The sequence below is a fragment of the Micropterus dolomieu genome, linkage group LG04 (genome assembly GCF_021292245.1).
Source record: "Micropterus dolomieu isolate WLL.071019.BEF.003 ecotype Adirondacks linkage group LG04, ASM2129224v1, whole genome shotgun sequence".
Lineage (NCBI taxonomy): Eukaryota > Metazoa > Chordata > Actinopteri > Centrarchiformes > Centrarchidae > Micropterus > Micropterus dolomieu.
The window spans coordinates 21,096,801-21,111,037 of NC_060153.1; the positions used below are offsets into that span (position 1 = coordinate 21,096,801).

The 14,237-nt window shown below is 40.7% G+C and overlaps 1 protein-coding gene across 3 annotated transcripts; it reads right to left on the reverse strand.

Moving 5' to 3' along the window:
• Nucleotides 1-1,603: 1,603 nt before the first annotated feature.
• On the reverse strand, nucleotides 1,604-14,036 carry pdcd4b (programmed cell death 4b). Of its 3 annotated transcripts, none has more exons than XM_046047602.1 (12): nucleotides 13,905-14,036; nucleotides 13,309-13,408; nucleotides 12,613-12,930; nucleotides 7,771-7,865; nucleotides 7,317-7,430; nucleotides 6,955-7,176; nucleotides 5,583-5,680; nucleotides 3,849-3,963; nucleotides 3,182-3,289; nucleotides 2,711-2,821; nucleotides 2,440-2,579; nucleotides 1,604-2,339 (listed from the first exon to the last, which is right to left on the reverse strand). In XM_046047602.1, the coding sequence occupies exons 2-12, from the start codon at nucleotides 13,349-13,351 to the stop codon at nucleotides 2,279-2,281; spliced, it is 1,425 nt and encodes a 474-aa protein (XP_045903558.1). In that variant the 5' UTR covers nucleotides 13,352-13,408; nucleotides 13,905-14,036; the 3' UTR covers nucleotides 1,604-2,278. The 3 variants fall into 3 exon arrangements, with proteins under 3 accessions (XP_045903558.1, XP_045903560.1, XP_045903559.1); XM_046047604.1 differs by having other exon boundaries at nucleotides 13,309-13,354; nucleotides 13,905-14,003; XM_046047603.1 differs by having other exon boundaries at nucleotides 13,890-13,957.
• Between the last annotated feature and the right edge of the window lie 201 nt (nucleotides 14,037-14,237).

Below are 14,237 nucleotides of genomic sequence, written 5' to 3' on the forward strand. Positions count from 1 at the left end.
TCACAGTATGCTAAAGGTCAAACTAAACTTGTGCCACAACCCTGGCCTGAATGCAACCTCTCTCACCTGATTACTGTCTTATTACAGTCATGAGTCAGGTCATTCATTCATTATCAAGTGACAAATATCTAGCAACATTAGCAGCTATCAATCAAAAATAAATAAATCTTTAGTTTCTCTTTTTTGAACAGAGCTGCATAGATTCACAGAACTACCCGTGTTACGTTGGTTTCACGAATCTGTCAGATAAAATATGTTAAATGTAATAAACTAATATGTTTGCCTTTCAGCAAGCACTCAGAAGACACAATGCCAGAAGTGAAGTCAATATTCAGAGAAGTTCTGCCTAAACAAGGTTTGTACCACAGCAGCTGTTTGGACAGCAGTAGTTACAAACAAAAGACTGTTTGTGGAGCTCAATACAACATGTGAACTGTTGTAGAAATTTGCAAAAGCTTGCAAAATGAGTCAAAGGGTGCTCTGTGCTGTGTGCTCCCTCTTTACAGTCTATTTTACAGCTCAACACCATTGACATTGTTGCTGTACAAACAGTTATAACTGTCATTTGGGTCTGTACTATAGCTGGGCAAACTGCTTAGGAGCAGAGCACCACATGTGTAAAATGTCCAGATTATTCATGCATGAGAGGGGGGAAAAAACAAGATTTCATCAGTGCAACACAAATGAAACATTGGCTAGCAATTTAATAAGTCACCTCAGAGCCTACAGATATAAGGAGCCTGTCAAATTAACATTGCCCCTCCCCCTTTAAAATCCTGGAGGTTGCAGGCTACTAGACTGACAGAATTCAGAAATATTGGCAATGCTCTCACAGTTGCAGTATTTTATTTAAAAGTTAGAATATTTCTCACTGCTCATGTGCTAGAGGCTTTTGTGTATTTTTAGCTGATGAAATGTGTGACTATATGTTGGAGTTGAGAGATTTTTCCCCTCATCATCCACAGGGCAACTTTCCATGGAAGATGTCCCTACCATGGTTCTGTGCAAGCCAAAGCTGCTCCCACTCAAATCAGTCACCCTAGAGAAACTGGAGAAGATGCAGATGGAGGCTCAGGAGGCCGTCAAACAGCAGGAACTGGCAATGAAGGAGCAGTTGCAATAGGCGTCCAATGAGGAGTCAGCAGCAGGAATAGTCAAAACTGGCAGAAAATTCTTTCAGATGGATGGCACAAACTGTGTTTTCAAGCTCTGGTAGAATAAGTAATTGTGTGAACAGTTAAGTGCAATGTCAAGAAGTTAAAGATGTTTAGCTTCATAGAGCAGATAAGGAAGCTGGAGGAGAGAGTCACCTGATGCAAAAGTCTTGCTGTTATCTAGTCATTGAGGAATTACCTACTACATGTTATTTGTAAGGATTACACCTATTGCCTGCTCTTCCAGTGTGGTGGGCTACTAAGACCTGTGTACTTCTTCAGACGTACTTGTAATATTGCATCTGTAATTTTTCATTAATACACAAGAAAATGGCAGTTAACAGCTTCCTTTATGAGTGAATTTAGGGCTGAGAAATTCATGTCAGGTTAAACAGTTTAACATGTAGGTAGTATTGTGTGTTAAAACACACATACGCACACAAACAGTCTTGGATTATTTAAGTGATTTAATGAACAAACAAGGTGCAATACATGGTACATCTCACACACCAGTATTCCCCAGATATAAAAATAAACACTCTAAACACCAGTTTTGAAGTTACACGACTGGTATTTGTTTTTGCACTGTACTCAAGTCTTGATACCTTCAATAATGACATCTTTGTGTAATTTAAAGGGTAAAAAAAAACAAAAAACAAACAAACAAAAAAAAGGTCAAACACAGCATAGAAACAGCAGCTAGTTAGGGAGGCAATATTGCATTTAACCAACATGCTCCCCATTATTTTATTTTTTATACCCCTTTATAAAGCTGACACAAACCAGTCATCTCTGTACAAACACTGCTTTCTAGAAAACACAAAAAGGACTGGCAGTAAAATCAAGGAAAATACTGTACAACATGGAATGGCAGAAACAGAGGTGTGGCACTTTAAGGATTACCTTATGCAAATATTTATATTGAAGAAAATTATCAACTTCAGTTTCAATCATAAGTGCAGTCAAATGTGTTTGCTTTTTTAACCCCACCTCATTTCAGAAATGTACATTCTTTTGACTTGTTTTTTTTTGGGGGGGGGATTGTACCCAACTATTTTGAAAAATATGCAAGTAAAAAAGTAGCTTTATCCTCTTCAGGAAATCTGGCACATAAAAAGGGCTCCTCAGTAGCTTTCAAGTTTGACAACACCACCATCTCCCTCGCTGACAAATCTCTTCCGGCCCCTGACAAAAGACAGAACACATTAACAAACCGTAATAACACATTTCCCTTCAGACATGAGTGTAAGGTGTGTGTGTAAGAAAACCAGTAGCGTGCCCTTACCGACAGGGACAAAGATCTCTTAACTTTACATCGATGATTCCCATAGTGAAGCTCTTATCAACAAACTGCTCCAGGATGAAGTATGCACGCGGGACATCAATGTTGATTTCAGCAATGTCCAAATAAACTCTTTCATAGCCCTATAAAGGGGGAAAAAAAGACACACTGTATATAAAAACAGCATATTTTATAAGGCTTGCAAGCAAATAAGCTGGTGCCCTATTGAAACTATGTGTGCAGTGCATAACTGAAACACCAGGTGGCCCCATACCCTTCTCATTTGGTCCACAGTGCTGACTGAGGACACAGAGAGCGACTTCAGTAGCTGCAGAACCATTTTGAATGTTTTCTGTCCTTTGGACTCCAACACCATCACTATCGCCTGAGGGAAACATCAGACACTTTCAGCCTTCTATTAATACTCAAAACCTTTGCTACAGTCTACTAGAAGCACTTATTGCAGTACATAAGATCCAGTCATTTTAGTTACAACTAAGAGGTCTTTACACTCCTCAATAGGAGGTACAAATAAAAATATACAGACTTTAAATCAAGACAAAATGTTTGTAATTAGATGATTATCATCTGCTGGCACAATACCGTTCAGTAAAGATCAATTAATATTTCTTTCTTAGTTTGAGGAGTTTTTTCCACCCGTTCGGCTTCTGATAGACCTGCTTTTGTGATGATTTAAAAGGAAAGCCTGGGCTGTTCTGCTTCAAGTGGAAGAAAAAAGGTTTACCTCATAGACAAACTCGTGGTGGAAATGGGGAACCTCCAGATCCTTCAGGCATCTCTCAGCCTCCTTGCAGTCTCCAGACAGGATGTACTCTTTCAGCAGCAGGTTCATCTGACAGGACAGAGAATAGTAAATGACAATGTTTTATATGCGGCATTTTTTTTCCAGCTACAAGGAGTTACAGAGATACAGAAACACTAATCAAGGATCATTTATTTGTCTACTACACTGCTGCACAATGAAATTGGAAAACAGAATAAAACTAAAACAATATATACAGTCATTTAAATACACAAGTAACTGTCAATTATAATTGTGCAAAACCAGCATCACAGAAAGCTTCAATTCATTTATCTATGATGGAGTGCGGAGGATGAGTTGGAGTAGACAAGTCTCACTTAGCAGTAATTGTTTTCACTTAGTTTCTCCACTCATTAAATTAGGTTATTCCATTGTCATCCGTCTGTATATCAACACAGTAAAAACATGTTTATATAGTAACATTCAGGTTTTCCTGGTCTGACAGAAAATTGTAACAATTGAAAAATATGCTTCTACTGAATTTTGGTCAGAAAAGGTGAAATGAACCACAACAAAGACTAACAGACTATTGCTCACAAAGAATAGGTGTACTGCCGGTGTCTTCTGAAGTCTGCTTTGTGTAATTTACCTCTTTGATGAGCTGCTTGACAGGTCTCTGGCCCCCGCCTGTCCCCCATTGGTTTTCAATGCGTAGGCCACCCATACTCATCTTCAGCAGCACCGTCGCCCGGTCTAGTGCTGCCCTGGAAAATCAAAAAATAGCCAAGGTTTGTGGGACAAAGTAGTCATATTGCAACACTAACTTTCATCCCTACATTCATTACGGGCTCTTCTCCCCAAGACAGAGAACCCTTTTACCAAGGGTCGCTTGAATAACCTTTGTTAATCATCTTTAATACATTTCTATTCTTGTTTACATGCATGAACACAAACTTCAGAAAGTTCAGATTCTCCTCTCCCTCTCTCACCTTCCTGACCACTCCGTTTGCCATATTTAATGATAGGACTTCTGTATAGGGCTGCAACTAATGATTATTTTGTAGTCAGCTAATCTGTTAATTATTTATTCGATCAGTCGCTAGTCTCAACATGTTTGTCACCCCCTAACCCTAATTAAACCATTTAACTAATTAATATCTTTCAAGTGAATTATTGATCTCAAACACACAGACTAACTTGCTAATGTTACCATTAAGTGAATAAGGTTTACTATTCAGAATGAACATCAGTATCAACGCTGGGGGGAAACCAGAGAAGAAGACAAGACAGTATAGGCTACTCCTATAAGTCACTGATTTACTATTGCCCTTAACGTGTTTGCTAACCCAACTAAAAGAGCATTGTCTTAGCCAGCATCATCCCTGAGACCTCAAAACCAAGAAGGCAAAGAACTATGGAGAGGCTGCTCCAAGATAACAGCCAGGCTTTATCACCCAAAACAATAAGCTCATAATCTGATTTATTGCCAAGTAGGTTTTAGCTTAAAACTTTTAACTTAAACAAAGATTTTTGCTTTGGAACTATAGAATATAAAAGCAAATTAAAAGTAAGTACTATAATCACAACTGTGCACTAATAATCTAATGTCTATTTAGAATAATAACGCAACAGTCCCCTTTCATACTACTTCTGTAGTTTGTTTTTATAAAGTGCCTACAAGTGGAGAATGTTCTGTACATCACGAGCCAGATGTGTCTTGTACTTTAAACCATTTCTCAGATTGTAAAGACAGAATAACAGCGGTACGAACATTGAAACTATCTTGCAGATGTGGCCTTTTCTCTGGCTCTGCTGCTCTGTTGTTGCAGCTGCTGCAGTGGTCTATGTAACTGGGACTCTGTAGGCGTGACTGGCACGGCTAACCTCGCAGGCACTTGTGGAGCTTCGCAACCCAAAAACGTTGGAGCACATTTTCGATTCGCCATCAAGTTTCGTAAAACTGCCAATATTCAAGTTCTACACAGTTGATTTCTTGGCTCAAAACTTAAACCTAAAATCAATAAACCGTTCTGCTTTTAGCCTCTTTCTCAATTGCTTTCCGCTTCGCGTGCATGTTTTTTCTTAGTAGTCTTACAGTCAAGCAGTCATGGCAGACAGTGGAAGCGATACTGCCCCTAGCATTCCATGTATTCCAACCACAAATGATTTTAATAAGAAGATCGCCATCTCTGTAATGACGCGTCGACAGCTTTTTATAATTACATCGACTAATTGCTGCAGCCCTACTTCTGTATGATTTTATGGCTGAACACTCGTTTCATATTTAGCGGTCACTATAATCTCACTTGCAAAACTTAAAGCCCTGACATAATCTCTGAAGATTTACATAACAGCATAAAACAGGAAACTAAAAATCACATACCTTGCGTATTCACAGTCAACTCTGCCTTTGTAGCCCTCGATGTAGCTCCTGGACAATATTTGGTCACTAACAGCACGTGCAATGAATTGGCCCACCAACTGGAAAATAAACACAAGTGTAAACAAACCAAATTAAAATACATACATGATAACTTGATTCTTAGACCTGTTATTCTGTGTATGCATTATAAAGCAGTCCTCCCTTGTTTAATGTAAGGAAGTCAAAAAGGTGACAGATGTAGTTTGTAACCAGCAGTAAAAGGCCTCGTGTTTACAAATGACTGACATTCAAAACATTGCTTTTTTCCCCTGCAAGGACATTTCAAGAATGCCGTGAAGAATGATGATTTGATTGTTTAGAAAGGACGCTGTCATTTGTATGGCTCACTATTTTTATTTTTTTTTAAATCTGGGAATTCATTTGGATTTTTTATATAAAAAAACCAAAAAAAAAAACAAACATATTTAGGCCCCACAAAAACACTGACATGTGACTGACAGCAGCCTCAGAGACACTTGTACATGTGTGTTTGTTTACAGTAGTGTGAGCACATGATTTAAGGAAACGAAAGAGCTGCTGGCTTTGCTCTTCTGGCCTCCACAAAGCCTGCGCTCATCAATGATCATTGTTCCTGTTTCAGAGGCAGCTCTGTCTCATCTGACCCGTGGCTCTGACTAGACTGGCAGCCACATGAGGAGAAAGTGTGTGTGTGTGTGTGTGTGTGTGTGTGTGTGTGTGAAACTGAGAAAAGAGAGGGGGGAAAGGAATAGAGGGAAAGGGGGGGGAGTAAGTGAGAATAAGACAGAAATAACTAGTGAGCCCAAATGAGACAGTGAAAGGAGGGGGTCTGGGGGCAGGACAACCAATAACCCTTTGAGCGTCCTTAGCTGAGTTTGCATTTTGCGAGTGCAGACAGACAAAGGCCAGAGATCTCATGTCTGTGCAGGGTGAAAAGCAAAGAGCTCAAATACACACACTAGCTCTCTCTCTCACTCACACTCACATATCAAACCACGGTGTTGTTCCCCTGTGCTCAACCACAGACTATGTAAAAACTCAAACATACCACCTCAAAAAGAAGCATACACTAGGCTGATGAGTCTCAACATTAAAATACCCTAAAATATAAATAAGAAGAAAGAAATATGACATGGATTTAATGTAGCTCAAGGGGCCTTGCTGTTTGAATTAAATATGGAAATTTGTCTACCAGAGCAACTGACCTCTAACAATCATACTTTGGATTTTTAAGTGAATACTCATCCTGATTTCACTACAATTTTAAGGTAATTTTAAGATTTACATACAGCACTATGACATCCAATGACTACTTGAGCTACAGGTGTACACACACGTATCTCAGAAGACTCACCTGCGGGGCCCCTGGTGTATCCAGGGCCAGATCAGGTAGCTCTCGGAGAAGTTTGTCGAAGGAGTTTTCCATGTCGCCACGGGACAGAACAGGCCCACACAGGTCAGCCAGCAGCCTGGAGGTGAGCTCCCGGTGGCTGGATTTGGCCTCCAGGGCCAGCGACACAGCCAGCGAGGGCACCTCGCTCCGCATGGGTCCCAGGTTCAGTCCCGCGAGCAGCTCCTGCACGTGGAGAGAGACGTTAACTTGGTACAAGCTTTATGGTTGTGTTCAAGTCTTGTTATCTTTAGAGCACTTTGCAAAGGATAGAATTCTAGGTAGATTTCAGCTTCTGTTGCGCAGTGCGTTTCCTGCACACTTACCGCTACTTCATTAGTGTCTCCATGTTCAAAGTACTCTTGCACTATGGGAGTTACCGTCTTCTCAAAATTCCCCTCATCCAGAGGGGGAACCACAGTCTCATACACACAGTTTTCCTGTCAAAACACATTTACAGTAAATGACTCACTTCTACAGTTTTTGGTATTAGTATATATATATATATATATTTGGCATTTGTTATTTTATCCACCGTACAAAATAACAATGGGAATAAAAATTTACAATATGGTGCAATCTAGTACAGCAATATCACAAACTACACCACCACAAATGACCATATAAATACAAAATCTCAAGAAAAAAAATACACATTATAAGCTTAACATAAGAACAGTTTAATGCAGGGCTGTGAGTTGGATTGCACTAAAGTGATCATGCTATTCTAAACACTTCATGTATAATGAACATCTACAATATCAACACCACAGTCAGTACCTGAGCTTCGTCATAGTTGGGGTCTTTCTCATCTACCTCCTCCTGTTCATAAACTTCACCGGACCGGCCCCACACACCTTTCCCTCCAGCCCCACCTGCAGACAAAAGTGACAATGTTAGACATGATATCTGACAACATCGCTCATGTTAAAGAAATATACTAAAAAAGCAAGGCCAGTGTTGTTTTCAAAAAGATTTCGCGGTACACACCTTCAAACCCTTTTCAACGCATACATAATAAGAAGATGGGGGTGGTGAGGGGTTACAGAGCATGGTGTCATGTGTCAAAACATTGAGACACAGAAACAGAAAGGTGATGCTGATCTATAGCAGGTAACATTAGTGTACAAAAGAATCTAAACCTATTCTAACTTTGTTTAATATCCATTAGAGCTGCAACTAATGATTATTTGCGTAGTCGACTAATTTGTTAATTACTTATTCAATTACTCATCTAATCACGATTATTTTTGTCACCCCCTAACTCAAATTAAACCATTTAACTAAGCAATATCTTTCAAGTGAATTACTGATCTCCAACACACAGCCTAACTAGCTAAACGTTACCATTAAGTGAATAAGGTTTACTATTCAGAATGAACACCAGTATCAACCCTGGGGGGAAACCAGGGAAGAAGACAAGACAGTATAGGCTACTCCTATAAGTCACTGATTTACTATTGCCCTTAACGTGTTTGCTAACCCAACTAAAAGAGCATTCTCTTTGTCAGCATCATCCCTGAGACCTCAAAACCAAGAATGCAAAGAACTATGGAGAGGCAGCCCCTCCATAGTTAACAGCCAGGCTTTATCACCCAAAACAATAAGCTCATAATCTGATTTATTGCGGGGGTTTAACTTTAAACCAGGGTGCAAACTGCGGGGGAGCTTAGCTCCTCTTAATAAGACATCGGCTCCCCTAAAAGTATGATCTGTGATATTTTGGGGGGTCTCTAAAATATTGACAGCATGCTTTATTGCCATTCATTTCTATATTTCTCTATCATCATGGATCCATGCGTAAAATCAGGAGCATCAGACTTCATCCAGCCAGAGGGAATGATCACTGACCGTCAGCAGCAGGCCGGTCGCTCCGCGATCTCCTGTCCCTGGCCCTGTACACTCCACCGCCCCACTCCCTCTCCGGTACGGGTTGTGTCGCTAGTAAGAACGACGCGCTGTGAACGGTTCGTGATCGTTCCCTCTGGCTGGATGAATATTACGCGTGATCCATGCACTGCTGCAGCTGGGGTTTCCCCACAGCGTCACGCAACTTTATAAATTCTTCCCTTTCACGGAGAAAAGAAAGGTCAGGTCGAAAACACAGCCGCAGCTGTTGTGTGAAGCGTAATTGTAGCAAAGTGGCTACCTATAATTATAATTAGTAGTAGTAGTAGCATAAGACAAACATGCCTGATACTTTCACAGTCAGCCCCAGGCCTACATGCTTACAGCTATTAATGATTTAGCAGTAAGATTGTCCCCCCCGGAACAAAAAAGAAAAGAGCTCCCCGAAAGCTATGGTATTGTTCACACACTGCTTAAAACTTTTAACTTTTTAACAAAGATTTTTGGTTTGGAACTATAGAAAATAAAAGCACATTAAAAGCAAGTACTATAACCACAACTGTGCACTAACTATGTAATGTCTATTTAGAAAAATAAAGCAACAGCCCCCTTTCATGCTACTTCTGTAGTTTATTTTTACAAAGTGCTTATAAGTTTTATAAGTGGAGAATGTTCTGTAGGCTACATCACGAGCCAGATGTTTTTTGATTTACTTTAAACCATTTCTCAGATTTTAAAGACAGAATAACAGCGGTACGAACATTGAAACTATCTTACAGTTGTGGCCTTTTCTCTGTCTCTGCTGCTCTGTTGGTGCTGCTGCAGTGGTCTATGTAACTGGGACCAGAGGGCTCTGTCGGCATGACTGGCTGGCCGGCTGCTAACCTTACGGGCGCTTGTGGAGCTTCTCAACCCGAAAACGTTTCAGAACATTTCTGATTCGCCAATATTTAGGTTCTACACAGTTCATTTCTCCCCTCAAAACCTCTCAAAAGTATATTTATGTGGGGTGGTGATGGCGCAATGGATAAGACACATACCTTTGGTGTGAGAGACTCGGGTTCAATTCCCACTTTGACCCATCCACCACTGTGTCCCTGAGCAAGACACTTGCTTTAGAGGCATGCGACCTCTGACATGTATAGCAATTGTAAGTCGCTTTGGTTAAAAGAGTCAGCTAAATGTAGTGATGAAATAATAATAAACTGTTCAGCTGTTAGCCCCCTTCTCTGTTGCTTTCCACTTCACACGTGAAAGCTTCTTCTTTCTTGCTTCTTCGTGAGTAGTCTTACAGTCAAGCAGTCATAGCACAGTGGAAGTGATACATTCCATGTAGTGAATTACAATTAGAAATGAACACCCAGAAATGTTCCTAATAAGAAGATTGCAATCTCTCCCTTAAGCGGCGTCTTTGTAACGACACGTCGACAAATATTTAAAATCGATGTCGTCGATTACGTTGACTAATCGTTGCAGCCCAAATATTCATCCTTTGTTCTTTAGTCCAGGCAGTGAGATAGTGATCGGGTCGAGTCAACTGGTGACGTCACCACAGCGGCACTTCAGGTGAGAGGTCACACTGTGCTCCTTACCTTGTGCTTGCTAGTTGGTGGGTCGAGATATTACTACAGTAACGCGTTGTACATCAAACACAGAAATAAGTTTAAGTAATTTTATGGGCAGTTAAATGCCATTACAGAGCGTTTACTGTTGCGAGAGCTCAGAGTGGTAGTTACTAGATACAACTGCAGTGCTGTGAGTGTGTACATCGCTCTGTATTAAAGCAACCAAAGAACGCTTTCTCTTTAGTTATATGGCATACATCATATCGGATACGTTTAGTTTCTGTAGTGTGGCTACTCTGCATACAGATCCTTTCAGATGAATGAATTGCAGACTGCATGCTAGGCTGAAAAGAGGAGCATTAACTACCGGTGTGGTGTTTATATTTGCTCCCATTTGAAGTTGTATATTAGACCATATATTCCTGTCCACTACAATCATGCTGAACCATCCTCCAATTTCATCTGAGAAATCCAGATTGTTTTTAAAATACATGATAATTTCATTAAAGTCTCATTGATTAGTTTTTTAAGTGTAGGTAAATAGCAGTCAAGCAAAGTGAAAGGCATTATGACAGAAGGTAACCTAGTAGGCCTTTAACTTTACATTCAGTCTGCAGGCTGGTGCTCGGTGTTTTACTTACCACCACACAATAGATGAAATGGTGATGCTCCATTTCCTGTATTTCTGCACCAAAAAACCCACAGCCATTCTCTCCCTGACTTCCTTATCTCACACAGCACATCTCTCGGCTGTAGTCGGTAACATGGGCTAGACTTCAGAATGGTCTTGTCCAGTGGTCCAAATATGTAATGCTATAGTTATAGTGTAATATAATATTACTAATGTTAAATGGATCATTACATGTGTATGTAATCTGCACCAATTCCCAGCCCTGCTGTATAAACCCTCTGCTTGGGGAGGTGACTTTGCATGTGTTACACAAACAAACATCTGCTATGTCTGAGGTCAGCACTAACAGACTGCAGAGAGTTTAAGAAGCCCAACACAAAGCAGCTTGTGTGACATGCTTTGAAACCTCTGTTAGCCCCACCCAGTATGTGGCATATGACATGCCACTATATTTAGCATAGCCCACATTGTTTGTGACAGTTCAGCGTTGAAACACTGTATACACTGGTTTGCTCTCGCATACAATTCTGCACATCCACAGCATTTTTCTTTCAAAACTGCAATGCATGAACTTTTAGTGCAGGTTAGCTCAAATAACAGGGCTCCACTGGTGTGGCAGTTGTTGTGTAACCAGAAAAACAGACAGACTGTGTGCCAAGAGAAACTACACTTGTTCCAGTTCCACCGCCCATGTGAAGAGCACAGTAACTACAGTCTGCTGCGACTTATAAGTAGGCATCGCATGCTTACATCACTGAATGAGGACCTGCAGTGAGAGGCAGCTGGGCTATCAGAAGATGTTGCCACTTGACACACTAAATTCTTTTCTACTTATGTTTGTGATGTCAGTGATACTTGTAAAATACAGATAGGTGCAAGGAGAAGGCAGGCTTCTTTGGGTTGATATATAAAAACTGGAAAAGGACAGTAAGCCATTATGCAACCTGTTAAGCTGAATGCCTAATGCATAATCAGTAGGGTCACACACAATAAGAAAATTTAGCTATCACTGTGTCCTGACACCCAAGATCATCTCATTTCAGCAACACAAAACAGACAACAGGTCAAACATATGCTCCATAAACCTTATGAAAGTAACTTTACACTGAACTTCCCTTAAAATTACAGATGACTGTCTCAGTTCAAAAGGTGACATACTCACATCACAGACCATGCAATTGATACAATATCACTAGTACACTATACGCAAATGTTGCCAGGATTATTAATGAGCTTATAATGGTAATTTCCAGAAAAGCTTTGCTGAGTAGATGGCAAGAAATGAAAAGAGTGCTTTAAAACCTAGCCATTTATGTACGTGCCAATTGGTTTACAACTCCTGGATGGACACCCGCCCCAGGGGACGATGCAGTTATGAAGGTCTTCCCTTGTAGCACTGGGCACTGAAATACCAGTGGTTCTTTAACTTGCCTGCGTTAATGACCAGCAAATAGTTATCCTTTGAAAATCTGAGAAATTGATCTCATGATAACAATTTCACAGTCACATTTATTAAAAAAACAAAACAAAAAAAACTGGACTGACTTATTACTTTATTAAAATGTCAAGTCTTCTCACCTTTCTTTGGAAGACCTCTGCCCTTGCCCAATCGGGACTTTCTGTCCAGCAGCTTGCTCTTGGGGCTGGTGGGTGCCGCAGAGGTCCCCTTAACCACATCCCCATTATCGCTGAGAGAGTCCCCCCTCCCAGAGTCCCTGGAGGAGTTTTTTCTCAGCCTCCGCTTGGCCTTCGCCTTGAGGCGTGCTTCATGGATGCTGTTGCTAGACGAGGTCAACCAGTTGCCATTGATCTCATTGTTGATGTTTTTGTTGGAGATGGCCAATCTTCCAGTGTCTTCGTCTCCAGATAAAAAGGAGTCACTCAGGTCCTCAGCCTCTGTTGGATTACAAGGATAAATGAGGAGTTAATGCTGAAGTTGGCTGACTATAAGAAAGTAGCTTTTATATGCAGAACAGATCAGGGAGACTAGAGCTGATACATATATTTTTCTTTGTGCAAATAAAATAAACTCAGGAAAAGACGCTTTATTTAAGACTGAATTACACTATAATTGATAAAAAAAATTTTATCTGCAGTCCCCCACCAAATGGAGGGCAAGCAGCAGAATAAAGTCAATGCCAAATTCAACATCAGTAAACCTGCAGGCAGTGCAAGAAAAGTACGCAATCAACCACTTCCGCATGAAAAAGTCCCAGTGCCCTGCATCAGACACAGCTGATGAAGCATTTAAATCGTTGACTGTCTCACACCTACCGACGGGGTTTGCGTTCAGCCAGGCCTCGCAGTCAGTTGCCATGTTCTAAAATAGAAAAGAGATTGTGCAGCAGAACAGCGTGCGAATTTCAAATGATACCTGCAATGTTGAAGAGGAAACACAAGTGTTATGTGCAGACACGCGTTAATAACATGCCCAGACATGCTGCTAACACAACAGCCTCCCCTCCCCCTATTCATTCAAAGTCGCACTGTTGATAAACAACGGCTAACGCTACGTTAGCTTCAATGTTCACTGTCAACGGAGAGAGCTGCGTCAAAAGGACCAAACTACAGAGGTCCTAACTGCACGTAGGGGACGATTACAACTGTCACACATAGTCTAACTGTGCAGTTTAAGTTACAGTTTGCTAAGCCCTCCTTACATCGCTGACTCGCCATGTAACGTTATCTGTTGTTGAAGCCCAAGAGACAAGAAAATATCAAATCTAACTGCACAGAGTCCGCTAGCTTGATGTACATCTCTTAGCTAACATCTACAAAATTGTTTAACCCTTCCCAACACTGACATGTAAACTATTCACGTCTATCTCCCTTGTTCTGTCAATTAAATAACTCACAATAAAATCACTGACCGTCTGTTGTGTCCAAGCTTCAAACTCCGACCGACACAAACGTTGTTGTTTTTGTTTTATATCTACCCAGCAACGCAGACGCGTCGATCCGTTTTTCCTTCCCCTGATTGGCTGGAGGTTTGTGGGGGTTTAAAGGAAAGAACCAATGAAAATACAACACGGGATTCTCTGTTCTCGCACGTTCTGTGGAGTGAGTCTACCAAAGTGCTGCCCCCCATCTGTGAGACTGCAGAACAGCTCTTTATAGTTTCCCTGTTTATCTCATCAGCTACAACACTTCATTAATGATTATGATATTGATGACTGTTTTTATTTTTTAAAATATGAGGTATT